Consider the following 26,855-nt stretch of genomic DNA (forward strand, 5'->3'; position numbering starts at 1 on the left):
AGGGGGAGGGGGAGAGCTGTGTCTGTTTCGGCCGGAGACAGTGGCCAGGGAGGAGGGGAGGGGGTAGAATCAGCAGCGAGGGAACGGAGTTTGTGGCGGGGATCGAAGACGACGGCTTAAATTTTCACTCCAAGCCCGGAAGTCGGCGGGGGGCGACTTCCCCGAGTCCGGGTTTCCCGGACGTCCTTAGGATTTTGACGTCAGGACGTCTTTGAGGTTTTTTTTGACAGTTTTTGGCCCGAGAGGCCGTCCGGATTGACAGGCTGGTCTCAGTCGGAAGGGAGAAGAGCAAGGAAGATGATGTGAGCAGGTCAGTGTTCGACAGGGAGCGGGAGCGGGGGGGGCGGTGGGGCTGCGGGGTCACTGGGGGGGGAGGGTTGGCTGTCATCGGGGTTCCGGAGTCATCTGGGGGTTCGGGTGTCATCGTTGGTGGGGGGGTTCATGGGGGGTCGGAGATCGTATGGGGGTCAGAGATCATGGTGGGGGTCAGAGATCATGGTGGGGGTCAGAGATCGTGGTGGGGTCGGAGATCGTGGTGGGGGCGGTCAGAGATCGTGGTCAGGTCAGAGATCGTGGTGGGGTCAGAGATCGTGGTGGGGTCAGAGATCATGGGGGTGTCGGAGATCGTGGGGGCGGTCAGAGATCGTGAGGGGTCAGAGATCGTGGTGGGGGTCAGAGATCGTGGTGGGGGTCAGAGATCGTGGTGGGGTCAGAGATCGTGGTGGGGTCAGAGATCGTGGGGGCGGTCAGAGATCATGGGGGTGGTCAGAGATCACGGGGGGATCAGAGATCATGGTGGGGTTTGAGATCATGGGGGCGGTTGGCGATCATGGTGGGGTCGGAGATCGTAGGGGGGGTCGGAGATCGTGGCGGGTCGGAGATCGTGGGGGGGGGTCGGAGAATGTACATTGGGGTGGTCGGAGATCATGGTGGGGTTAGAGAGTGTAGGGGCAGGTTGGAGATCGTGGTGGGGTCGGAGATCGTGAGGAGATCGGAGATCGTGGGGGGTGTCGGAGATCGTGGGGGGGGTGGTCGGAGATCGTGGTGGGGGGTCGGAGATCGTGGTGGGGGGTCGGAGATCGTGGGGGGGTCGGAGATCGTAGGGGCAGGTTGGTGATTGTGTGTAGGGGGGTCAGAGATCGTGGTGAGGTCGGAGATCGAGGGGCGGAGGGGTTGCCCCAGGGAAGCTTGTTGGGCCTGGGGGAAGCACTCCTGCTCCTCCGGGCCCACAAGCCCTGCGATAAAGGCACTCACCTGCTGTTTGGGGCCTTCTCACCTCCTCTCACGAGGTGTGAAGGAAAAGGCCCGGGAATCCAGACAAAGCAGCACTCCCTCCGCACTGCCCTGGAGTGGCAGCTTGGATCATGAGCTCAAACTCCCGAGCCCCAGCAAGTCGCACAACTCTCTAGTCCCAGAATAGAACATGTTACCAACTGAGCTCTGCACCGGTCAGGCAGCATCTGAGGGGCAACGTTTTGGGTGGGATCCTGAGTCAGTTCTGCTGTTTATTGCCAGCAATTTGTTTTATTCAAAGTACAGATGCCATTTTGTCGAAATGTCTTTAATCTAAAAATGGAGAAACAGTGTACACACGCTCACACTAAAGGAATTGACGGTGAAATATTAGTGAGCATTCCTGGTTCCTTTCAGAGACCGAGCAATCAGTTATTGAAGCCCCCCTGCCCATGGTTTAGTGGGTAAAGTGTAACTGGTCTGATGTGTTGACCGTGGGCTCCACATGGTCTTGGTCTCATTAAACTGGGGCAGGACAAAGAATCAGTCAGGGTTAAATTTATATTTATCAGTGACTTGGATGAAGGAATAGAGAGCCGTGTATCTCAGTTTGCTGACGACACTAAGTTAGGTGACACAGTAAATAGTGTAGATGGGAGCAGAAAGTTGCAAAGGGACATTGGTCGATTCAGTGAGTGGGAAAACTGGGGCAGATGGAGTTCAATGTGGGGAAGTGTGAGGTCATTCACTTTGGACCGAAGAAAGATCGATCAGAGTATTTTCTAAATGGTGAGAAGCCGGGAACTGTGGAGGAGCCGAGAGATTTAGGGGCCCAAGTACAGGATTCACTAAACGCCAGTGGACAGGTACAAAAAACAATTAAAAAGACAAATGGAATGTTCGCCTTTAACTCAAGAGGACTGGACATGGGAACAACACCACCTGCACGTTCCCCTCCGAGTCACACACCATCCCGACTTGGAAATATATCGCCGTTCCTTCATCGTCGCTGGATCAAAATCCTGGAACTCCCTTCCCAACAGCACTGTGGGAGAACCTTCACCACACGGACTGTAGCGGTTCAAGAAGGCGGCTCACCACCACCTTCTCAAGGGCAATTAGGGATGGGCAATAAATGCCGGCCTCGCCAGCGACGCCCACATCCCATGAACGAATGAAAAAAAGAATACAAAGGGGAGGAAGTGATGTTCCAGCTGTACAGAGCTCTGGTCAGACCACATCTGGAGACTGGGTTCAGTTCTGGGCACCGCACCTCAGGAAGGATATATTGGCCCTGGAGGGGGAGCAGTGCAGATTCACCAGAATGTTCTTATTAGGGCGGGAAAGTGGAGTTGAGGTAAAAGATCAGCCATGATCTGATTGAATGGTGGAGCAGGCTCAAGGGGCCGTATGGCCTACTCCAGCTCCTAGTTCTTATGTTCTTATATCGGGGCTGGAAAGGTTAAATTATGAGGCCAGGCTGCACACACTAGGCTTATATTCCCAGGGTATAGAAGATTAAGGGGTGATCGAATTGAATATTTAAAATGATTAAAGGTTTCGACAGGATAGATACAAAGAAACTATTTCAGCTGGTGGGATAGTCCAGAACAAGGGGGAATAATCTTAAAATTAGAGCTCGGCTGTTCAGGGGTGATGTCAGGAAGCATTTCTTCACACAAAGGGGAGTGGAAATCTGGAACTCTCTCCCCCAAAATGCTGTTGAGGCTGGGGGTCAATTGAAAATTTGAAAACTGAGATTGATAGATTTTTGTTAGTCAAGGGTATTAAGGGTTAGATGGAGTTAAGATACAGATCAGCCATGATCTAATTGAATGGTAGAACAGGCTGGAGGGGCTGAATGGCATCCTCCTGCTCCTATGTTCCCATAACCAGAACTGGACACGGTACTCAAGGTGCAGTCTGATCAGAATTGGACAGTGTACTTGAGGTGGGTCTGACCAGAACTGGACACAGTGCTCGAGCGGGTCTGACCAGAACTGGACACAGTGCTCGAGGTGGGTCTGACCAGAACTGGACACAGTGCTCGGGGTGGGTCTGACCAGAACTGGACACAGTGCTCGGGGTGGGTCTGACCAGAACTGGACACAGTGCTCGGGGTGGGTCTGACCAGAACTGGACACAGTGCTCGAGGTGGGTCTGACCAGAACTGGACACAGTGCTCGGGGTGGGTCTGACCAGAACTGGACACAGTGTTCGGGGTGGGTCTGACCAGAACTGGACACAGTACTGGAATGGGTCTGACCAGAACTGGACACAGTACTGGAATGGGTCTGACCAGAACTGGACACAGTGCTCGGGGTGGGTCTGACCAGAACTGGACACAGTGCTCGGGGTGGGTCTGACCAGAACTGGACACAGTGCTCGGGGTGGGTCTGACCAGAACTGGACACAGTGCTCGGGGTGGGTCTGACCAGAACTGGACACAGTACTCGAGTGGGTCTGACCAGAGCCCTGTACAGTTTGACCATGACTTCCTCTGACTGTATTCTCCTGATTTGGATTTGTTGTCCAACATTCTTTTGTCTTTGTTGGTTTGCAGCTCTGTGTTGGTCGGACATGTTTCGTGTTGAGTTTACTAAGACTTGTAGCCTCTGCTGCTTTGCTTTTCTTCATCTCTCTTTGCCCCACTGATAAGAACATAAGAAATAGGAGCAGGAGTAGGCCATAGGGCCCCTCGAGCCTGCTCCGCAATTCAATAAGATCACGGATAATCTTCAACCTCAACTCCACTTTCCTGCCCGATCCCCAGATCCGTTGATTCACCTCGAACCCAAAAATCTGTCCATCTCAGCCTTGAATATACTCAACGACTCAACATCCACAGTCCTCTGGGGTAGGGAATTCCAAAGATTCACAACCCTCTGAGTGAAGAAATTCCTCCTCATCTCAGTCTTAAATGGCCGACCCCTTATCATGAGACTATGCCCCCGAGTTCTAGACTCTCCAGCCAGGGGAAACAGCCTCTCAGCATCTACCCTCTCAAGCCCCCTCATAATCTTATATGTTTCAATGAGATCACCTCTCATTCGTCTAAACTCCAGAGAGTATAGGCCCATTCTACTCAATCTCTCCTCATAGGACAACCCTCTCATCCCAGGAATCAATCTAGTGAACTTTCGTTGCACTGCCTCTAAGGCAAGTATATGCTTCCTTGGATAAGGCGACCAAAACTGAACACAGCACTCCAGGTGAAGTCTCACCAAAGCCCTGTCCAATTGTAGTAAGACTTCCTTACTCTTGTACTCCACCCTCTTGCAATAAAGGCCAACATTCCATTTGCCTTCCTAATTGCTTGCTGTTCCTGCATGCTAACTTTTGTGTTTCTTGTACGAGGACACCCAAGTCTCTCTGAACACCAACATTTAATAGTTTCTCACCATTTAAACAATGTTCTGTTTTTCTATTCTTCCGACAAAAGTGAATAACCTCACATTTCCCCACATTATATTCCATCTGCCACTTTCTCGCCCACTCTCTTAACCTGTCAATATCCCTTTACAGAATTCCTGTGTCCTCCTCACAGCTCACTTTCCCACGATGAACCTTTTAACTTTTTCTGTATATTTTCTATTCCTCCCAGAGAGCTCCTTCCCTTTCCTCTCTGGGGGATTTGTGAAGGTTATTGTTCCTCTTTATATCAGTTTTAAATCATTTGTTAAACCGTTTAGGGTCTGGTCTGAGCTGATTAGTTTTCGGTTTGTGTTTACTGAGTCCAGCTTGCTGTATTCTGGCTCCAGATTGTAAAATTGCAATCTTGTTTTTCTGATTTTTATTTCTGAGCTGCTACTGCAGGCCTGAAAGGGTTAATCTTCACCCAAAGTGAGTCATGAAACTGAAATGAACTTTGTCACTCCTTGCACCGAGAGTTTATGAGAATTTCACTTCCTGCTCTGGTTCCTCTCTCTCTCTCTCTCTTTTGTGTGAAAACTCTTTCAGGTGCTGCAGGAATGGAGCCCGGAGCTTTCGAGGATGAATTAACCTGTGCTGTGTGTCTCCAGGTGTACCAGGACCCGGTGATATTACCCTGTCTGCACAGTTTCTGTTTGAAATGTATTGAGGGAGTTTGGGCCCAGACAGCAGGCCCAGAAGGGTTTGAGTGCCCTCAGTGTCGCCGGAAATTCAACCCCAGGCCCAGTCTGGAGAGAAACTTCACGCTGTGTAATATCGTGGAGAAATACAATCGCTCACAGCCTCCTGCTGATTCAGGCCGTGTCATGTGTGAGTATTGTGAAGAAAATCCAACCCCGGCTGTGAAGACGTGTCTGAAATGTGAAACTTCCTTTTGCTCCCTTCATTTAAAACCACATTTACGGAAAGAGGCCTTGAAAGATCACACCCTAATCGAGCCTACGGCTGACCTTACAGAGAGACAGTGCCTTGACCATAAGAAGGTCTTTGAATTCTACTGTAAAGATGATGCAGAGTGTGTGTGTGTTTCTTGTACAATAATAGGGAAACATAAATCCCACACACTGCTGAGCCTCGATCAGGCACAAGCTGCAATTAAGGTGAGTGACACAATTCCTGATATTAAATACAGTCAGCCATGGCTCAGTGGGCAGCACTCTCACCTCTGAGGCAGGAAGGCATGGGTTTAAGTCCCAATCCAGAGACTTGAGCACAAAATCTCGGCTGACAGTCCAGTGCAGTAATGAGGGAGTGCTGCATTGTTGGAGGTGCCATCTTTTGGATGAGACTTTAAACCGAGGCCCCACCTGCCCTCTCAGGTGGAGGTAAAAGATCCCAGGGCACTATTTTGAACATAAGAACATAAGAATCAGGAGCAGGAGTGGGCCATACGGCCCCTCGAGCCCACTCCCCCATTTCATCAGATCATGGCTGATCTTCAACCTCAACTCCACTTTCCCGCCCGATCCCCAGATCCCTTGATTCCCCTACAGGCCAAAAATTCATCTATCTCAGCCCTGAATATACTCAATGACTGAGCATCCACAGCCCTCTGGGATAGAGAATTCCAAAGATTCACAACTCTCTGAGTGAAGAAATTCCTCCTCATCTCAGTCTTAAATGGCCGACCCCTTATCCTGTGACTAGTTCTGGACTCCATGGTCGGGGAAGCAACCTCTCAGCCCCTACCCTGTCAAGCCCCATCAGAATCATACATGTTTCACCTCTCGTTTTCTAAACTGTGTGCAGTACTCCAGATGAGGTGTCTCCAAAGCCCTGTGCAATTGTAGTAAGACTTCCTTACTCTTGTACTCCAACCCTCTTGCAATGAAGGCCAACATGCCATTTGCCTTCTTAATTGCTTGCTGTACCTGCACGCTAACTTTTTGTGTTTCTTGTACCAGGACACCTAAGTGTCTCTGAACACCAACATTTAATAGTTTCTCACCATTTAAAAAATATTCTGTTTTTCTATTCTTCCCACCAGTGAATAACCTTACATTTTCCCACATTACATTCCATCTGCCACCTTCTTGCCCACTAATTTAATCTGTCTATATCCCTTTGCAGACCCTTTGTGCCCTCCTCGTTGCTTACTTTCCCACCCAGCGTTGTATCGTCAGCAAACTTGGATACATTACACTCGGTCCCTTCATCTAAGTGATTGATATAGATTGTAAATAGCTGAGGCCCAAGCACTGATCCTTGCGGTACCCCACTAGTTACAGCCCGCCAACCTGAGAATGACTCGTTTATCCCCACTCTCTGTTTTCTGTCCGTTAACCAATCCTCGATCCATGCTAATATGTTACCCCTAACCCCATCTTGTGTAACAACCTTTTATGTGGCACCTTATCGAATGCCTTTTCAAAATCCAAATTTAATACATCCACTGGTTCCCCTTTATCTACCCTGCTAGTTACATCCTCAAAAAACTCTAATAAATTTGACAAACACAATTTCCCTTTCATAAAACCATGTTGACTCTGCCTAATCATATTATGATGTTCTAAATACCCTGTTACCACTTCCTTAATAATGGATTCCAGCATTTTCCTGTGACTGATGCCAGGTTAAATGGCCTGTAGTTCCCTCTTCCCTGTTTTCTCTCTCCCTCCTTTCTTGAATAGCGGGGTTACATTTGTTACCTTCCAATCCGCTGGGACCGTTCTGGAATCTCGGGAATTTTGGAAGATGATAACCAATGCATCCACTGTCTCTGCAGCCACCTCTTTTAGAACCCTCGGATGTAGGCCATCAGGTCCAGGGGATTTATCAACTTTTGGTCCCGTTAGTTTCTCAAGTACTTTTTCTCTACTGATAATAATTACTTTAAGTTCCTCGCTCTCATTAGCCCCTTGGTTCCCCACTATTTCTGGTAATTTTTTTGTCTCTTCTACTGGGAATACAGATACAAAATATTTGTTTAATGCATCTGCCATTTCCTGATTCCCCATTATAATTTCTCCTGTCTCAGTCTCCAGGGGACCAACATTTACTTTTGCTACTCTCTTCCTTTTTACATACTTGAAGAAGAGCAATGGAGTTATCTCTGGTGTCCTGGCCAATATTTATTCCTCAACCAACATCACTAAAAACAGATTATCTGGTCATTATCACATTGCTGTTTGTGGGATCTTGCTGTGCACAAATTGGCTGCCGCGTTTCCTGCATTACAATAGTGACAACATTTCAAAAATACTTCATTGGCTGTAAAACGCTTTGGGATGTTCTGAGGTTGTGAAAAGCACTATATAAATGCAAGTCTTTCTGTAATCTTTTGAGGGAGAGTTTTCCTGTTAATAACGAACATTAATTCGAACTGATTGCTGACAGTGCTGATTTAGCCCAGTGTTTTCTTGCTGCCCCAGGTCTGGGTTTACGGCTAGTTATTTTTTGTCAGTCAGATGCTCCCTCCCCTTTCTCTTACAGTCTGTCTGAGAGAACAGGGTGGGCACTGGGAGGGGTGTGCGAGTGACCCAGGGTGACTGCCCCTCACCCACACTCAGCCCCTCCTGGTGAGGGCATTGTGGAGCTCAGTAATTCACAGTGTGGGCACCTGTGAGAACTGGCACTCCATGGCATAGGGCTGTAGAGCAGAGCATGTTGGAGCCCTGTGTAACGCTGGGGTATTCTGCCATCTGACCATCAGGGAGAGGACCATCACCGGTGGGGGGAGTGAGGGACACCCACGGGGAGTGACTCAGGGGCTGGGGGGAGAAATTGTTTCTCAAAACAAGAGGGAATTGGTGTTTGAGAAATGCTGGTGTGACTGAGTCTGTCTCCCTTTCCCCTCGGCTGATTCCTGGAAATGGAGGAGCTGAGTCCGTGTGAAAATGCAGCACACGGTGTGTCAGTGTGAAAAGAAGCCGGTGTGTGTGGTCACTCAGTTTATACAGGGCAGGGAGCGCCTCTTTACTGAGAGCCACAGAAGGGAATATTTCTGCTCAGGGCCCAGACACTGAGAATCCCCCAAACCACTTTCTATCCACACCCAGTGGGGTCACTCCTGGAACGGAATCATTTCCCCTTTAAATCCCAGTTTGAATCCCTTTTGAAAACTTTCCAATTGCCTTTACAGGAAGAATTGGAGAGAGAAATCGAGAGGCTTCGGGGAGTCCAGCAGAATTGTTCCAGCAAACAGCGAGACTTGGAGAGATCAGAAGCTGAAATAAAGGTAGGGAAAAGTGGGACTGGATTTACTCTGGAATCTGCAGCCAATTCAGGACAAACTCTGGGAAATTCCTCCCCAGCTCCCTTTTAAAGGGTGGGAGTGACTCCAAACCCCCCACATGTTCAGGGAGTCTGTTCCAGAGATCGAGGACTCTGGTGTCTAACCTAACTCTGTGCCTATGGATTTTATACACAGACCCTCTGGTCCCACCATCCCGATCCATCTCAACACCTCACCCAACCAGTGAGTCCAATAATCCCTCCATCATTTTAAAAACCTCAATCCTGTCCGTCCCGGCCTGCCTTTCTCTAAATGACCCTCCCTCTTGGAGACGATCCTCAGAATTAAATCCATCAGACTACGTGTCATTCTGGCCACCGTCCTCTCCAGAGTCTTGATCTCCTTCACCAGGTGTAGGCACCAAAACTGGACCCATCACTCCAGGTGTGGATGGACCAGGTGGCAGTGCCATACACAGTCTAAATACAGTGCTCTTTCTTTTAAACTCAAGGCTCAAGGCAACACTCGTTAAACTCTGTTTTCTCTCCCAGGAGACACCCCCCACTGCTCGTCTATCTTTAACGGGTGATCGAGTAGTGATCGAAACAAACTGTCCCGTCCCTGGAACGTGCCGTGTGCTCAGGGTAAGAGCTGTGTGGAAGGGCCGTTTGTAATGAGAGTTGGTTTGGGTTTCAGACACTAATCAATGAGCTGAAAGGAAAGCTATCGAAGAGCTACTCTGACTGGAGGAGACAGCTGGAAGAAGATGAAGAATACGCACTGAAACTGATCGATGAGGAGGGGCTCCGAGCTCTCTCACAGATTAGAAGCTGTTCTGAAGCATTAAACAAGAGGATGGAACAGATGACATTAATAGATGGAGAATACCAGAGTCTGGTACAGAGGGACCCTCTCTCCTTTATTCAGGTACATCTTCAATATAAACAGGGCCATGTCTGGGGAATGGGGCGTTTCTGTGAGCCTGGTGAGAGGGCTGAATTGTTTGAAGATTGTTGGTGGCGCCCAGCAATGGTGCTGCCCCCTCAGCCCTGCCCCAGGAGTGTTGGTGCTGCCCCCTCAGCCCTGCCCCAGGAGTGTTGGTGCTGCCCCCTCAGCCCTGCCCCAGGAGTGTTGGTGCTGCCCCCTCAGCCCTGCCCCAGGGGTGTTGGTGCTGCCCCCTCAGCCCTGCCCCAGGAGTGTTGGTGCTGCCCCCTCAGCCCTGCCCCAGGAGTGTTGGTGCTGCCCCCTCAGCCCTGCCCCAGGGGTGTTGGTGCTGCCCCCTCAGCCCTGCCCCAGGAGTGTTGGTGCTGCCCCCTCAGCCCTGCCCCAGGGGTGTTGGTGCTGCCCCCTCAGCCCTGCCCCAGGAGTGTTGGTGTTGCCCCCTCAGCCCTGCCCCAGGAGTGTTGGTGCTGCCCCCTCAGCCCTGCCCCAGGAGTGTTGGTGCTGCCCCCTCAGCCCTGCCCCAGGAGTGTTGGTGCTGCCCCCTCAGCCCTGCCCCAGGAGTGTTGGTGCTGCCCCCTCAGCCCTGCCCCAGGAGTGTTGGTGCTGCCCCCTCAGCCCTGCCCCAGGAGTGTCGGTGCTGCCCCAGGATGGAGTGCAGTGAAATGTTGGATTATTCCCCATTCCTGTGACTGGCCCCACCTACTGTTTTACACTGAACTCTTTACTCTCAATCCCAAATTCACGGTTTGGTTTCATTGGGTGTTGATTGGTTTGTTGTATAAACAATCGAATCGTGATAATGGGGGAGTTCAATTATCCGAATATAGACTGGGGAAAAAACAGAGTAAAGGGCAAAGAGGGGGAGGAATTCCCCAAATGTGTTCAGGAGAACTTTCTTCAATATGTTTCCAGCCCAACGAGGAAGGAAGCAGTGCTGGATCTAGTTCTGGGGAATGAAGTGGGGCAAGTGGAGCATGTTTCAGTGGGGGAGCATTTGGGAAACAGTGATCACAATATCATTAGGTTTAGAAAGTAATGGAAGAGGACAAGAAACAATCAAATGTGAAAATACTCAACTGGAGGAGGGCTAATTTCTGTGAGTTGAAAAGGGATCTGGCCCAGGTGGGTTGGAAACAAAGATTGGCAGGTAAAGCATTAAATGAGCAATGGGAGGCCTTCAAAGAGGAGATAGTTCGGCTACAGACTAGAGACATTCCTGTGAGGGGGAAAGGAAGGGCATCCAAAGCTAGAGCTCCCTGGATGATTGAAGAAATAGAGATTAAAATGAAACATAAAAAGGAGGCTTATGATAAATGTCAGGTTCATAATAGACAGTAATCACAGTAGAGAATCAAGCAGAATACAGAGAGTGCAGAGGAGAACTGAAAAAGGAAATAAGAGGGGTGAATATAATGTATGAGAAAAGATTAGCGGGTAACATAAAGTCTTTTCGAAACTTACAAAGTGTAAAAGGGTAGTTAAAGGAAAGGTGGGGCTGACTAAGAACAAAAAGGAAACCTTCTTGTGGAGGCAGAGGGAATGGCTGAGGTACGAAATGAATACTTTGCATCGGTCTTCACTAAAGAAGAGGATGCTGCCAATCTTCCAGTAAAGGAGGAGGGGGAGAGAAACTGGAGAGGATTAAAATAGATAAAGAGGAAGTACTAAAAGGGTTGGCAGCTCTCAAAGTAGAAAAGTCACCCGGTCCGGGTGGGATGCATCCTCGGTTGCTGAGGGAAGTAAAGGTGGAAATAGTGGAGGCTCTGCCAGAGGACTGGAGGATTGCAAATGTTACACCTCTGTTCAAAAAAAGGGGAGAGGGATAAACCCGGCAACTACAGGCCAGTCAGCCTAACGTCGATGGTGGGGAAATTTCTAGAGACAATAATCCAAGGCAAAATTAATTGTCACTTGGAAGAAAAAGGGATAATAAACAACAGACAACACAGATTTATTGAAGGCAAATCGTGTCGGACTAACTTGATCGAATTCTTCGATGAAAACTTGTTAGCAAAATTGAAGCCCATGGGATTAAAGGGACAGTGGCAGCGTGGACACGAGATATGCTCAGAGACAGAAAGCAGAGAGTCGTGGTGAACGGTTGTTTTTCAGACTGGAGGGAAGTTTACAGTGGTGTTCCCCAGGGGTCAGTATTAGGACCATTGCTCTTTTTGATATATATTAATGACCTCGACTTGGGTATACAGGGTATAATTTCAAAGTTTGCAGATGACACGAAACTCGGAAATGTAATAAACAGTGAGGAGGATAGTAACAGACTTCAGGAGGACAGAGACTGGTGAAATGGGCAGAAACATGGCAGATGAAATTTAACACAGAGAAGTGTGAAGTGATGTATTTGGGTAGGAAGAATGAGGAGAGGCAAAATAAACTAAATGGTACAATTTTAAAGAGGGTGCAGGAACAGAGAGACCTGGGGGTGAACGTACACAAATCTTTGAAGGTGGCAGGACAAGGTGAGGAGGCTGTTAAAAAAGCACCCGGGATCCTGGGCTTTATAAACAGATGTAAGGAATCTTACAACACCAGGTTATAGTCCAACAAATTTATTTTAAAATCACAAGCTTTCGGAGATTATCCCCTTCGTCAGGTGAGTCAAGATTCACCTGACGAAGGGGATAATCTCCGAAAGCTTGTGATTTTAAAATAAATTTGTTGGACTATCACCTGGTGTTGTAAGATTCCTTACATTTGTCCACCCCAGTCCATCACCGGCATCTCCACATCATTTATAAACAGAGGCAGAGAACAAAAGCAAGGAAGTTATTCTAAACCTTTATAAAACACTGATGAGGTCACAACTGGAGTATTGTGTCCAATTCTGGGCACTGCACTTTAGAAAGGATGTGAAGGCCTTAGAGAGGGTGCAGAGGAGATTTACCAGAATGGTACCAGGGATGAGGGACTTCAGTTATGGGGAGAGACTGGGATTGTTCTCCTCAGAACAGAGAAGGTTAAGGGGAGATTTAATAGAGGTGTTCAAAATCATGAAGGGTTTTGATAGAGTAAATAAGGAGAAACTGTTTCCACTGGCAGTAGGGCCGGTAACCAGAGGACACAGATTTAAGGTAATTGGCAAAAGAACCAGAGGGGAGATGGGGAGAAAATTTTTAGGAAGCGAATTGTTCTGATCTGGAATGCGCTGCCTGAAAGGGCGGTGGAAGCAGATTCAAAAATAACTTTCAAAAGGGAATTGGATAAATACTTGAAGGGGAAAATTTGCAGGGCTATGGGGAAAGAGCAGGGGGAGTGGGACTAATTGGATAGCTCTTTCAAAGAGCCAGCACAGGCACAATGGGCCGAATGGCCTCCTCCTGTGCAGTAAGATTCTGTGATTCTATTGACTGATTTGATCTCCTCTCTTTATTCACAGAACTCGAAGCAGCTCCTTTCCAGGTAAGTTCCTCTCAGTCATACAGTACCTGCTGCTGATAGGGAACCTTCACCTGTATCTGGGAGAAGAGTGAAAGTAGAATCACCGCTTGGAAACCTCCCCAGATCAGGGGCTTTCAAATGGGGCGAATATTGAGTGATGTTTAACTGTGGTTTGAGGGGTTCTTGGCTCAGGCAGCCTGTGGGAAATGGGAGTGAGATGGGCTGTTCCATCGGTGTGTCGAGCTTCTCAGGAACCTGTTAGACAGGAATTGAGAGTGAGAGAAACCTGCAGTGACCTGTATCTAACCGAGGCTTCCTAAAGGCTCCATGTGTGTCAGTGACAGCTTTATTCCATTGGGTCAGTAAGTGCTGTGTGATTGGCTTGTTCTCTCAACCAGCCCATGGAGAAATGAGGAGAGGGGCAGGTCCCAGTGTCAGAGTGACAGTAAAATGTCTTGTGATTGGCTCATTCTATCCACTAACAGAGAAATGAGTGTGTGCTGAAATGTCCCAGTAATGTCAGTGTGACTGGACACTCTGTGAGGGAATCCCACCGATCCCAGGTCCCTGGGAGGCTGTTCCTTCTCCTCTCCTCACTTCACATGATCGTAGTGAGTGTGTTCCTGCAGAGAGGGGAGAGCACAGACTGGAGACCCTCGGGATAATATTAATTATTAATAATGGAAAGATAAGGGCTCCAGTACAGAGAAACTGGACTGAACACAGACGGCTTTGAAAATCACAAACTGAGCTGAAGTGACAGCAAACCAGGATCCCACTGCTCGTGTGGAGATCAGTGTGAATGCAGGGAGACTGCAAATCCCGGGATTCTGCCATTCTCAGGATGGGTTGCTGCGGGGTGTCAGTACGAGCATTAGAAGGGGTGCAGGTTGTTGCACTGATCACTCGTTCCCCTTTGGGTTTCTGATCTGAAATGTCCCCACTGATAAAAACATTCTCTCCTCTTTCATTACAGAGTGACTGAGACTCAGAGAGTCACAGACCCAGATGTTCCAGCGCTCACCCTGAACCTGTCCAAAATATCTCAACTTATCCAGAAGAGGCTGAATGGATCGGAAAAGTACCACTCAGACATATTGGGAATGATAAGGAAAAATGTGCAGCTTTTCTCCAATTCTGGGCACCACACTTTAGGAGAGATGTCAAGGTTAAGAATTTCAAGAGGTGAGGAGGCACTTAGATTAAAGCCCTCAGGTTAGAGATGATTGCCGTTGGCTGGGCTTGTCTGAGACATGAAGAAACTGTTATTGAATCATTAAAATAAGATTTCCAGGGGGATTACGATCAATATACTGATTGGACTGAAAGAGGAGGAAGGCAGTGTGTACTGAGGACATCTGAATGGAGAAGTGGGGAAGTTATGTTAAACTTGTATCAAACCTTGGTTAGACCTCACTTGGAGCACTGTCCACAGTTCCGGTCTCCATATACCTTGGTTAGACCACACTTGGAGTACTGTGCACAATTCTGGTCTCCATATACCTTGGTTAGACCTCACTTGGAGCACTGTACACAGTTCCAGTCTCCATATACCTTGGTTAGACCACACTTGGAGGACTGTGCACAGTTCTGGTCTCCATATACCTTGGTTAGACCACACTTGGAGCACTGTGCACAGTTCTGGTCTCCATATACCTTGGTTAGACCACACTTGGAGTACTGTGCACAATTCTGGTCACCACATCACAGGAAGGATGTAATTGCACTGGAGAGGGTACAGAGAAGATTTACGAGGATGTTGCCAGGACTGGAGAATTTTAGCTATGAGGAAAGATTGGACAGGCTGGGGTTGTTCTCTTTGGAACAGAGGAGGCTGAGGTGTACAAAATTATGAGAAGGCTTGATAGACTGGATAGGAAGGACCTGTTTCCCTGAGCAGAGAGGTCAATAACCAGGGGACATCGATTAAACTGATTGGTAGAAGGATTAGACAGGAGCTGAGGAAAAAAAATTTCACCCAATGGGCGGTCAGGGTCTGGAACTCACTGCCTGAGAGGGTGGTAGAGGCAGAAACCCTCAACTCATTTGAAAAGTACCAGGATGTGCACCTGAAGCGTCGTAACTACAAGTCTACGGGCCAAGTGCTGGAAAGTGGGATTAGGCTGGGTGGCTCATTCTCGGTCGGCGTGGACACGATGGGCCGAATGGCCTCCTTCTGTGCCATAACTTTTCTATGATTCTATACTGTGCACTGTTCTGGTCTCCATATATCTTGGATAGACCACACTTGGAGTACGGTGCACAGTTCTGGTCTCAATATTATAAAAAGGATCTAGAGGCACTGGATAATGTGCAAAAAAGATTCACAACGATGATGACAGAACGGAGAGGTTATAAATATCAGGAAAGGTTGAACAGGCTGGGGCTCTTTTCTCTCGAAAAGAGGAGGCTGAGGGGTGACCTGATAGAGGTCTTTAAGATTATGAAAGGGTTTGATGGGGTAGACGTAAAGATGTTTACACTTGTGGGGAGACCAAAACTAGGGGTCATAAATATAAGATAGTCACTAATAAATCCATGATGTGGTGTCCCAGCCTAATATAAGATATGTGATTTGAGAACCTCTCATTCACTACTCACCTGACGAAGGAGATAATCTACGAAAGCTTGTGATTTTGAAATAAAATTATTGGACTATAACCTGGTGTTGTAAGATTCCTGACTAATAAATCCAATAGGGAACTCAGGAGAATCTTCTTTACTGAGAGAGTGGTGAGAATGTGGAACTCGCTACCACAAGGAGCAGTTGAGGCGAACACACAGATACATTTAAGGGGAAGCTCGATAAAGACATGAGGGGGAAAGGAATAGAAGGATACACTGAAAGGGTTAAATCAAGTCGGAGGGAAGAGGCTCGTGTGGAGCATTAACACCAGCATGGACCAGATGGGCCGAATGGCCTGTTTCTGTGCTGTACATTCTGTGTAATTCTATTGATGTCGAGGCCTTGGAGAGGGTGCCGAGATGTATAGAATGGTACAGGGATGAGGGACCTCAGTTATGTGGAGAGATTAGAGAAACTGGGATTGTTCTCTTCACATCGAATCACATCAAGTCGACAGCACAGAAACAGGCCATTCGGCCCAACTGGTCCATGCCGGAGTTTATGCTCCACACGGGCCTCCCCTCTCCCTACTTCATCTCACCCTATCAGGATACCCTTCTATTCCTTTCTCCATCATGTGCGTATCGAGCTTTCCCTTCAATACATCTGTGCTATTTGCCTGAACTGCTCCTTGTGGTAGTGAGTTCCACATTCTCACCACTCTCTGGGTAAAGAGGTTTCTCCTGAATTCCCTATTGGATTTATTAGCGACTATTTTGTACTTATGACCTCTAGTTTTCGACTCCCCAACAAGTGGAAACATTTTCTCTACGTCTACCCTATCAAACCCTTTCATTATCTTAAAAACCTCGATCAGGTCACCCCTCAGCCTTCTCTTTTCGAGAGTAAAGAGTCCCAGCCTGTTCAGCCTTTCCTGATAAGTTTATCCTTTCAGTTCTGATATCATCCTTGTGAATCTTTTTTTGCACCCTCTCCAATGCCTCGATACACTATTTATAATATGGAGACCAGAACTGTTCACAATATTCCAAGTGTGGTCTAACCAAGATTCTATATAAGTTTAACATAACTTCTTTGCTTTTCAATTCTACCCATCTAGAAATGAACCCCAGTGTTTGATTTGCCTTTTTATGGCCTTATGAACCTGTGTCGCTACTTTTAGTGATTTGTGTGTCTGTACCCCCAGATCCCTTTGCTCCTCTACCCCATTTAGACTCTTATTGAACAAGCAGTTTGTGGCCTCTTTATTCTTCCTACCAAAATGCACCACCTCACACTTATCTAAATTGCAATTCATTTGCCAATTACAGCCGACTCTGTAAGTTTATTAATGTCCTCTTGTATTTTGACACATTCTTTCTTTGTATTAACTACACCCCCCAATTTGGTGTCGTCTGCAAATTTTGAAATTGTACTTCCGATTCCCGAATACAAATCATGAATGTAAATTGTGAACAACAGTGGTCCCAGCACCGATCCCTGGGGAACACCACTTCCCACCTTTTGCCAGTCTGAGTAACTACCCTTAATCCCAACTCTCTGTTTTCTGTTTTGCAGCCAACTTGCTCTCCATTACCTGCTCATTTATCCTGAGTACAGAGAAGGTTAAGGGCAGATTTAATAGAGGAGTTCAAAATTTTGAGTGATTTTCATAAAGTAGAGAGGGAGAAACTGTTTCCAATGGCAGGAGGGTCTGTAACCAGAGGACACAGATTTAAGGTAATCGGCAAAAGAACCAGAGGGGAGATTTGGAGAATTTTTTTTACAGCGAGTTGTTCTGATCTGGAATGCGCTGCCTGAAAGGGCGGTGGAAGCAGATTCAATAATAACTTTCAAAAGGGAATTGGATAAATACTTGAAAAGGAAAAATTTGCAGGGCTATGTGGAAAGAGCGGGGAAGTGGGTCTAATTGGATAGCTCTTTCAAAGAGCCGGCACAGGCACGATGGGCTGAATGGCCTCCTTCTGTGCTGTAAGATTCTATGATTCTATAGGGGACTGCCAGTATAGAATCATCGAAAGGTTACAGCACGGAAGGAGACCATTCGGCCCATCGAGTTCACGCCTGCTCTATGCAAAAGCAATCCTGCTAGTCCCGTTCCCCCGCCCTTTCCCTGTATCACTGCAGATTTTTTCCTTTCAAGTAGTTATCCAGTTCCCTTTTGAAGACCATGATTGAATCTGCCTCCATCACCCCCTCGGGCAGTACATTCCAGATCCTAACCACTCGCTGTGTAAAAAAGTTTTTCCTCATATCACCTTTGGTTCTTTTGCCAATCACCTTAAATCTATGTCCTCTCATTCTTGACCCTTCTGCCAATGGTAACAGTTTCTCTCTATCTACTCTGTTTCGACCCTTCATGATTTTGAATACCTCTATCAAATCTCCTCGCAACTATCTCTGTTCCAAGGAGAACAACCCCAGCTTCTCCAGTCTATCCACGTAACTAAAGTCCCTCATCCCTGGAACCATTCTCGTAAATCTTTTCTGCACCCTCTGTAAGGCCTTCACATCTTTCTTGAAGTGCGGTTCCCAGAACTGGACACAATACTCCAGTTGTGGCCGAACCAGTGAATTATAAAGGTTCATCCCCAGTATCGAAGCACTGGTCACGCTCAACCAGCTGCGATGGGCGGGCCACATTGTCCGCATGCCCGACACAAGATTCCCGAAACAAGTGCTCAACTCCGAGCTCCGCGATGGCAGGCGATCACTAGGAGGGCAGAGGAAACGCGAGACGGACACTCTCAAAGCCTCCCTAAAAAAATGCAACATCCCCACCGACACGTGGGAATCGCTTGCCCTAAATCGCCCAAACTGGAGAAGAAGCACCCATGAAGGCGCCAATTACCTCGAGCGTCACCGAGTGGAGCACGCGGAGGCCAAGCGTAAGCAGCAAAAAGAGCGCACAGAATCCAGAGCGTCTCACCCACCCACCTTATCAAACACTACCTGCCCCACCTGTGGCAGAGTCTGCGGCTCCAGGATTGGACTATTCAGCCACCGCAGAACCCACCCTCCCGGAGTGGAAGCAAGTCATCCTCGACCCTGAGGGACTGCCAAAGAAGAAGATATATCAAGAAAAGTAGTGGTCCCAGCACCAACCCCTGGGGAACACCACTGTACACCACCCTCCAGTCCGAAAAACAACCGTTCACCACTACTCTCTGTTTCCTGTCACTGAGCCAATTCTGTATCCATGTTGCCACTGCCCCCTTTATTCCATGGCCGCAATCTTGATGATAAACCTACCATGCGGCACTTTATCAAACGCCTTTTGGAAGTCCATGTACATCACATCAACTGCATTACCCTCATCTACCCTCTCTGTTACCTCATCAAAAAGCTCTATCAGGTCAGTTAAACACGATTTGCCTTTGACAATTCCGTGCTGGCTTTCCCTATTCAATCCACACTTGACCAAGTGACTGTTAATTCTGTCCCGGATTATCGGTTCTAAAAGTTTCCCCACCACTGAGGTTAAACTGACTGGCCTATAGTTGCTGGGTTTATCCTTACACCCTTGTTCAAAAGAGGGTGTAACATTCTCCAGTCCTCTGGCACCACCCCCACTATCGACAGATGTTTGGAAAGTTATGGCCAGTTAGCAGGTCGGGTTAGTTGTGTTCAGACAGCTGGGAATATCCCCGAACTTTAATCTCAGGTCCCAGTGTGTGTGGATCAGGAGCCTGAGATTAATCCTCAGTCGTCAGTGACACCTGCTTTGAACATTCCTCACTGTAATGGGCCAAAGCTTCACCCACCATGGGTCAGGTAGGGGCGGGGTTACACACTGTCAATCAGAGTGTCTCTTAAAGGGACACTGTCCCTCACAGGGCTGTCAGCATCTGTGCTCTGGGGAGGGGGCAGAATCAGCTCAACAGGGGCAGCTCCTGTCCCAGGATCGTCATCGAGCAGTCGACAGGGATCAGGGGGAGAGTGGGAATATTCCAAGGTGTGTTTATATCACAGGGGATCACACTGTTCATAATTTCTATTTAACCCTTTATGTTTCTATTTAACCCTTTCTTTCTCGGTGATGTTTCTTCAGTCAGGGTTCAGTGCGAGGGATTCGAGGGTCGAGTTCCTGCACCTGTTCCCTCCTCACAGCTCGGAATTGGTCCAAGTCTGAGACCCAGGGCCAGAGGGAGTGTTGGTGAAATCAGAGTGAACAGGGAGCAACAGTTTAATGTACAGAAGGGACATCAGATTCATCTCAATTCACAACTGAATTCTCACTGCTGTGTGGAAACTAATGGAGACTTTAATCAGAGCTGTGAGCAGGATGGAACAGTACATAGGAACATAGGAACAGGAGTAGGCCATTCAGCCCCTCGAGCCTGCTCCGCCATTTGATAAGATCATGGCCGATCTGTGATCTAACTCCATATACCTGCCTTTGGCCCATATCCCTTAATACCTTTGGTTGCCAAAAAGCTATCAATCTTCGATGTAAACTTAGCAATTGAGCTAGTATCAATTGCCGTTTGCGGAAGAGAGTTCCAAACTTCTACCACCCTTTGTGTGTAGAAATGTTTTCTAATCTCGCTCCTGAAAGGTCTGGCTCTAATTTTTAGACTGTGCCCCCTGCTCCTAGAATCCCCAACCAGCAGAAATAGTTTCTCTCTATCTACCCTATCTGTTCCCCTTAATATCTTATAAATTTCGATCAGATCACCTCTTAACCTTCGAAACTCGAGAAAATACAACCCCAATTTGTGTAATCTCTCCTCGTAACTTAACCCTTGAAGTCCGGGTATCATTCTAGTAAACCTACGCTGCACTCCCTCCAAGGCCAATATGTCCTTCTGAAGGTGCGGTGCCCAGAACTGCTCACGGTACTCCAGGTGCGGTCCAACCAGGGTTTTGTATAGCTGCAGCATAACTTCTGCCCCCTTGTACTCTCGTCCTCTCGATATAAAGGCCAGCATTCCATTAGCCTTACTGATTATTTTCTGCACCTGTTCAGGACACTTCAATGATCGATGTACCTGAACCCCGAAGTACCTTTGGACATCCACTGTTTTTAACTTTTTACCATTTAGAAAGTACCCTGTTCTATCCTTTTTTGATCCAAAGTGGATGACCTCACATTTGTCTGCATTGAATTCCATTTGCCACAGTTTTGCCCATTCACCTGATCTATCAATATCGCTTTGTAATTTTATGTTTTCATCTACACGAGTAACAGGAGGGAGAGAGGCCAGGGCACACTCCTGTATTCAGGATGGAACAGTAACAGGAGGGAGAGAGCCCAGGGCACACTCCTGTATTCAGGATGGGACAGTAACAGGAGGGAGAGAGCCCAGGGCACACTCCTGTATTCAGGATGGAACAGTAACAGGAGGGAGAGAGCCCAGGGCACACTCCTGTATTCAGGATGGGACAGTAACAGGAGGGAGAGAGCCCAGGACACACTCCTGTATTCAGGATGGAACAGTAACAGGAGGGGGAGAGCCCAGGGCACACTCCTGTATTCAGGATGGAACAGTAACAGGAGGGAGAGAGCCCAGGGCACACTCCTGTATTCAGAATGGGACAGTAACAAGAGGGAGAGAGCCCAGGGCACACTCCTGAATTCAGGATGGGACAGTAACAGGAGGGAGAGAGCCCAGGGCACACTCCTGTATTCAGGATGGGACAGTAACAGGAGGGAGAGAGCCCAGGGCACACTCCTGTATTCAGGATGGGACAGCAACAGGAGGGAGAGAGCCCAGGGCACACTCCTGGGTTCAGGATGGGACAGTTACAGGAGGGAGAGAGCCCAGGGCACACTCCTGTATTCAGGATGGGACAGTAACAGGAGGGAGAGAGCCCAAGGCACACTCCTGAATTCAGGATGGGACAGTAACAGGAGGGAGAGAGCCCAGGGCACACTCCTGAATTCAGGATGGGACAGTAACAGGAGGGAGAGAGCCCAGGGCACACTCCTGTATTCAGGATGGGACAGTAACAGGAGGGAGAGGGCCCAGGGCACACTCTTGTATTCAGGATGGGACAGTAACAGGAGGGAGAGAGCCCAGGGCACACTCCTGTATTCAGGATGGAACAGTAACAGGAGGGGGAGAGCCCAGGGCACACTCCTGTATTCAGGATGGGACAGTAACAGGAGGGAGAGAGCCCAGGGCACACTCCTGTATTCAGGAGTATTCAGGATGGGACAGTAACAGGAGGGAGAGAGCCCAGGGCACACTCCTGTATTCAGGATGGGACAATAACAGGAGGGAGAGAGCCCAGGGCACACTCCTGTATTCAGGATGGGACAGTAACAGGAGGGAGAGAGCCCAGGGCACACTCCTGTATTCAGGATGGAACAGTAACAGGAGGGAGAGAGCCCAGGGCACACTCCTGTATTCAGGATGGGACAGTAACAGGAGGGAGAGAGCCCAGGGCACACTCCTGTATTCAGGATGGGACAGTAACAGGAGGGAGAGAGCCCAGGGCACACTCCTGTATTCAGGATGGGACAGTAACAGGAGGGAGAGAGCCCAGGGCACACTCCTGTATTCAGGATGGCACAGTAACAGGAGGGAGAGTGCCCAGGGCACACTCCTGTATTCAGGATGGAACAGTAACAGGAGGGAGAGAGCCCAGGGCACACTCCTGTATTCAGGATTGAACAGTAACAGGAGGGAGAGAGCCCAGGACACACTCCTGTATTCAGGATGGAACAGTAACAGGAGGGAGAGAGCCCAGGACACACTCCTGTATTCAGGATGGAACAGTAACAGGAGGGAGAGAGCCCAGGGCACACTCCTGTATTCAGGATGGAACAGTAACAGGAGGGAGAGAGCCCAGGGCACACTCCTGTATTCAGGATGGGACAGTAACAGGAGGGAGAGAGTCCAGGGCACACTCCTGTATTCAGGATGGAACAGTAACAGGAGGGAGAGAGCCCAGGGCACATTCCTGTATTCAGGATGGGACAGTAACAGGAGGGAGAGAGCCCAGGGCACACTCCTGTATTCAGGAGTATTCAGGATGGGACAGTAACAGGAGGGAGAGAGCCCAGGGCACACTCCTGTATTCAGGATGGGACAATAACAGGAGGGAGAGAGCCCAGGGCACACTCCTGTATTCAGGATGGGACAGTAACAGGAGGGAGAGAGCCCAGGGCACACTCCTGTATTCAGGATGGAACAGTAACAGGAGGGAGAGAGCCCAGGGCACACTCCTGTATTCAGAATGGGACAGTAACAGGAGGGAGAGAGCCCAGGGCACACTCCTGTATTCAGGAGTATTCAGGATGGGACAGTAACAGGAGGGAGAGAGCCCAGGGCACACTCCTGTATTCAGGATGGGACAATAACAGGAGGGAGAGAGCCCAGGGCACACTCCTGTATTCAGGATGGGACAGTAACAGGAGGGAGAGAGCCCAGGGCACACTCCTGTATTCAGGATGGAACAGTAACAGGAGGGAGAGAGCCCAGGGCACACTCCTGTATTCAGGATGGGACAGTAACAGGAGGGAGAGAGCCCAGGGCACACTCCTGTATTCAGGATGGGACAGTAACAGGAGGGAGAGAGCCCAGGACACACTCCTGTGAGCTGTGTCTTCCCAGTACAGCCAGTGCTGAGATTGTGGGGCTGTAACTGTGAGGCTGTGGGATGTGTTGTGTGCCGATGAATCCCCTCCATTGTGTCTGGGAGAACGTGTGCACAGTGCCAGGGGCTTGTGTGATTAAACTGACTGCTACTGTGTGTCTCCACTGCAGTGTTTGCACTGAGTGTACAGCACTGGGACCCACACACTGCTATTTAACAGGGATTCTGATCAAAGGCCATTTATTTAACAGGGGATGAACACAGTCTAAGAGGTAATATGGGGCTGACACTGTCTGGGAAATACTGACACTCCCACCCTGCAGCTGTCAATCATTGATGGGAGTGGAATAACCCTGTCTGACCAATCTCTTCTCTCCTCTCTAGGGCAAAGGTCAGCGATGAGCCTGGATCCAAAGACAGCAAACTGGAACTTGGTTCTGTCGGATGATCTGAGATCAGTAACACGGACTAAACAGAAACAGCCCTGCCCACCTCACCCAGAGAGGTTTAAAGACTGGCCCCAAGTCCTCTGCTCCCAGAGTTTCTCCTCAGGATCCCATTCCTGGGATGTGGAGACTGATGGGAAATACTGGGGAATAGGGATTGTGTGTGGGAGCGCAGAGAGAGAGGGGGGAGAGTCTGGTCTCGGGAACAGCAGTAAATCCTGGTGTTTATGTTATGTTTTGTTTGGTGATTCTCTCAGTGCCGCTCACAATTCCCGGTTCACTGACCTCCCACTGATCCCGTCTAACAGCCGGATCCGAGTTCAGTTGGATTACGAGGCCGGGACTGTGTCATTTCACCGGGTCACTGACTCACTGACACATTTACACACATTTCAAACCACATTCACTGAACCCGTGTTTCCGGCATTTTATTGTTGGAAAAAAACATCCCTAAAACTGTTAAATTAATCCTGATAGTGGAGACTCGGTGACATCACTTCCTCTTCAGGACTGCTGTCACTTCCAGGTCTGCCCTTCTGATGATGTCACTTCCAGGACTGCTCTTCTGATGATGTCACTTCCAGGTCTGCCCCTCTGATGATGTCACTTCCAGGAGTCCCCCTCTGATGATGTCACTCCCCATCTGCCCCTCTGATGATGTCACTCCTGGCTCCACCCCCTCTAATTATGTCACTTCCAGGACTGCCCTTCTTTGTGAGGGTCGGTCCCTAAAGCTAAAAATAGCTGCTTTTGGTGAGTTTGCTTGTAATTCGTAGCGTTCCAATTAATTGTCTCCTTCAGTTGTAGAATTTTACCACTTTAGTTGCAGAATTGTCGTGGTATTAATCACAGTAGTGAATCAGAATAACGGCAGGCACGACTGTATTAATCTCAGTAGTGAATGGTAGTGACAGGGCACGACTGCATTAATCACAGTAGTGAATGGTAGTGACAGGGCACGACTGCATTAATCACAGTAGTGAATGGTAGTGACAGGGCACGACTGTATTAATCACAGTAGTGACAGGGCACGACTGCATGAATCTCAGTAGTGAATGGTAGTGACAGGGCACGACTGCATGAATCTCAGTAGTGAATGGTAGTGACAGGGCACGACTGTCTGAATCTCAGTAGTGAATGGTAGTGACAGGGCACGACTGTATGAATCTCAGTAGTGAATGGTAGTGACAGGGCACGACTGTATGAATCTCAGTAGTGAATGGTAGTGACAGGGCACGGTCCCTTTAAAGTGCTGCTGTGAAAATCTGAGGCTGGGGTTTGAAATTGTTCTTTGACGGTCACTCCAAACAGCGATGGTGAATCGACAGCCCGAGTTACACTGGCTTCAGTGGGAAAGAAAATGGTGCGGGTGTAAAATGGGCTGTCCATTCACTATCACCCGTGTTGCACGAACACCAGAGACTAATTTCACCCCCGGGGTCTCCTGGGCATCGCTGAGAGCTTCTGGGACTGCCCAGGGGGGTAACACATCTGTCCGAAACTAAGTAAATGTATTGATTCATTGGACCAGACTGGGAACTTTTAATTTATGTTTTATGGGGTGGTGATTTTTAGTTTATTGGACAGTAAGGTTCCTCCAGGGCTCACAACCAACAGGAAATGGTAATATTATGAGATGTTACTGAGGTGACTGAGTGTGTGAGATGCAAACAGGAAAATTGCCCCACCAATTGGGTCTACAATCAGCGTCCCAGGTGGTCATGGGTGATAATGGGACATTTTGTGATAACCAAAAACCAAAGGGTCAGGAAAACGATGTGTGAGTGACCGGTGAGAAACAAAGATCACCTGGGAACAACCCCCAAAGGGCATCAATCAGGAATCAATACACAATCCAGTGAAAGTCAGGAAAGGGGAGTTAACAATCGTTAATTGATAGCTTTCTCTTGGAGATGGTTGTGTCCTTGCTTATACTGAACAGTGAGAAGAATATTTTATAACCTGGGCTCTACCCGAGACATCGGGACCACGCAGGGGGAGATAAGCAAAGACCTCCAGACACCCCCCGATCTGTTGATCAGATAGCCTGAAAGCACAGGAATGGCTTGTATTTGATGTCACGTTCGGTGTGATTTTGGGAAACAGCTGTGTGTGTAAATGTGATATTTTGCACGTGAGGCAACTAGTCTGTGGAATGCATGATGGAGATGCCCTGAAGGACGGGTCTCAGACATGCTCAGTCACGTTGACAACACCACTACATGAAATGGTTAATGTGCTCAGGAGAGTGAGGACAGATCCTGGATCACTACTGATTTACACTTGGTAATCAAGGCACTGACACATGCTCCATAGAGAAACCGACTAGTTAATGAAACAATCAGGATAGTGTTAAACACACTGGTCCCGATCAGAGGGATTGAAATTAAAGTAAAGACTGACATAGAATTTGGATTTCCAAAATTCAGGTTTGGGTTCCTTTGAGTTAATGATGAAATTGGGAAACTGAGGGCCGGGGAGAAATAATACTGAGCCAGAATTATCCACAAGATGGATAATGGTAAAAAGGAGAGCTGGAGGATCTTTTAAGTCCAAGATTTCTTGATAATATGGTGGTATTTGGGGGGAGCCGAGTTTCTGTAGTTTTCTGTACAATGTATTATGATTTTCTTTGACTGTATCATGATGTGTGATATTAACCAAATGAAACTTAGATTAGAAGAGCAAATGGCTGGAGATCGGTCTGCGATGCTCACAGGATGAGGACCTTAGATAAGGCCCCAGGATCCCACAAAGGAGGCGGGGGGGGAAATTGTTGAAAATTAAGACTGAGAAGTAATGAGGGAAACCACTTTCTTAGATTACTTCTGCAGTTTAAAACCCCTAATATTGATAGACTGACAGTGCATTCGAAACAACATAATGCTGACATTGAAAAGGGGACCTCGACCCCTGGGGATCATGAATGGAGGGAGGTAGTCTATAATGTGGGACAGCATCCTTGGGTGAAAATCGTGTCTCTGCTTTTTGTTATTATACAGCTTGTTATGATTGTAACACTTTTCTTCCTCATTTTTCGTATTTGAAAGAACTTTTGTGTAAATGTCACGGTGATTAAACTTCTTGTAACAATGTTTAA

The 26,855-nt window shown here is 48.2% G+C and overlaps 1 protein-coding gene across 1 annotated transcript; it reads left to right on the forward strand.

Moving 5' to 3' along the window:
• The first annotated feature begins 5,125 nt into the window (after window positions 1-5,125).
• On the forward strand, window positions 5,126-26,855 carry LOC137309973 (E3 ubiquitin/ISG15 ligase TRIM25-like). Its single transcript, XM_067977975.1, has 6 exons — window positions 5,126-5,765; window positions 8,747-8,842; window positions 9,536-9,766; window positions 13,176-13,198; window positions 14,154-14,362; window positions 23,694-26,855. The coding sequence occupies exons 1-6, from the start codon at window positions 5,127-5,129 to the stop codon at window positions 24,221-24,223; spliced, it is 1,728 nt and encodes a 575-aa protein (XP_067834076.1). The 5' UTR covers window position 5,126; the 3' UTR covers window positions 24,224-26,855.

The sequence above is a fragment of the Heptranchias perlo genome, unplaced genomic scaffold, assembly GCF_035084215.1.
Source record: "Heptranchias perlo isolate sHepPer1 unplaced genomic scaffold, sHepPer1.hap1 HAP1_SCAFFOLD_198, whole genome shotgun sequence".
In the NCBI taxonomy this organism is placed as follows: Eukaryota; Metazoa; Chordata; class Chondrichthyes; order Hexanchiformes; family Hexanchidae; genus Heptranchias; species Heptranchias perlo.

Coding starts and splice junctions, on each gene's coding strand:
- LOC137309973 (XM_067977975.1), top strand. CDS start 5,127: ATGAGAATTTCACTTCCTGCTCTGGTTCCTCTCTCTCTCTCTCTCTTT. Junction 8,843..9,535: donor GATCAGAAGCTGAAATAAAG/GTAGGGAAAAGT, acceptor TTTGGGTTTCAG/ACACTAATCAATGAGCTGAA. Junction 9,767..13,175: donor ACCCTCTCTCCTTTATTCAG/GTACATCTTCAA, acceptor CTTTATTCACAG/AACTCGAAGCAGCTCCTTTC.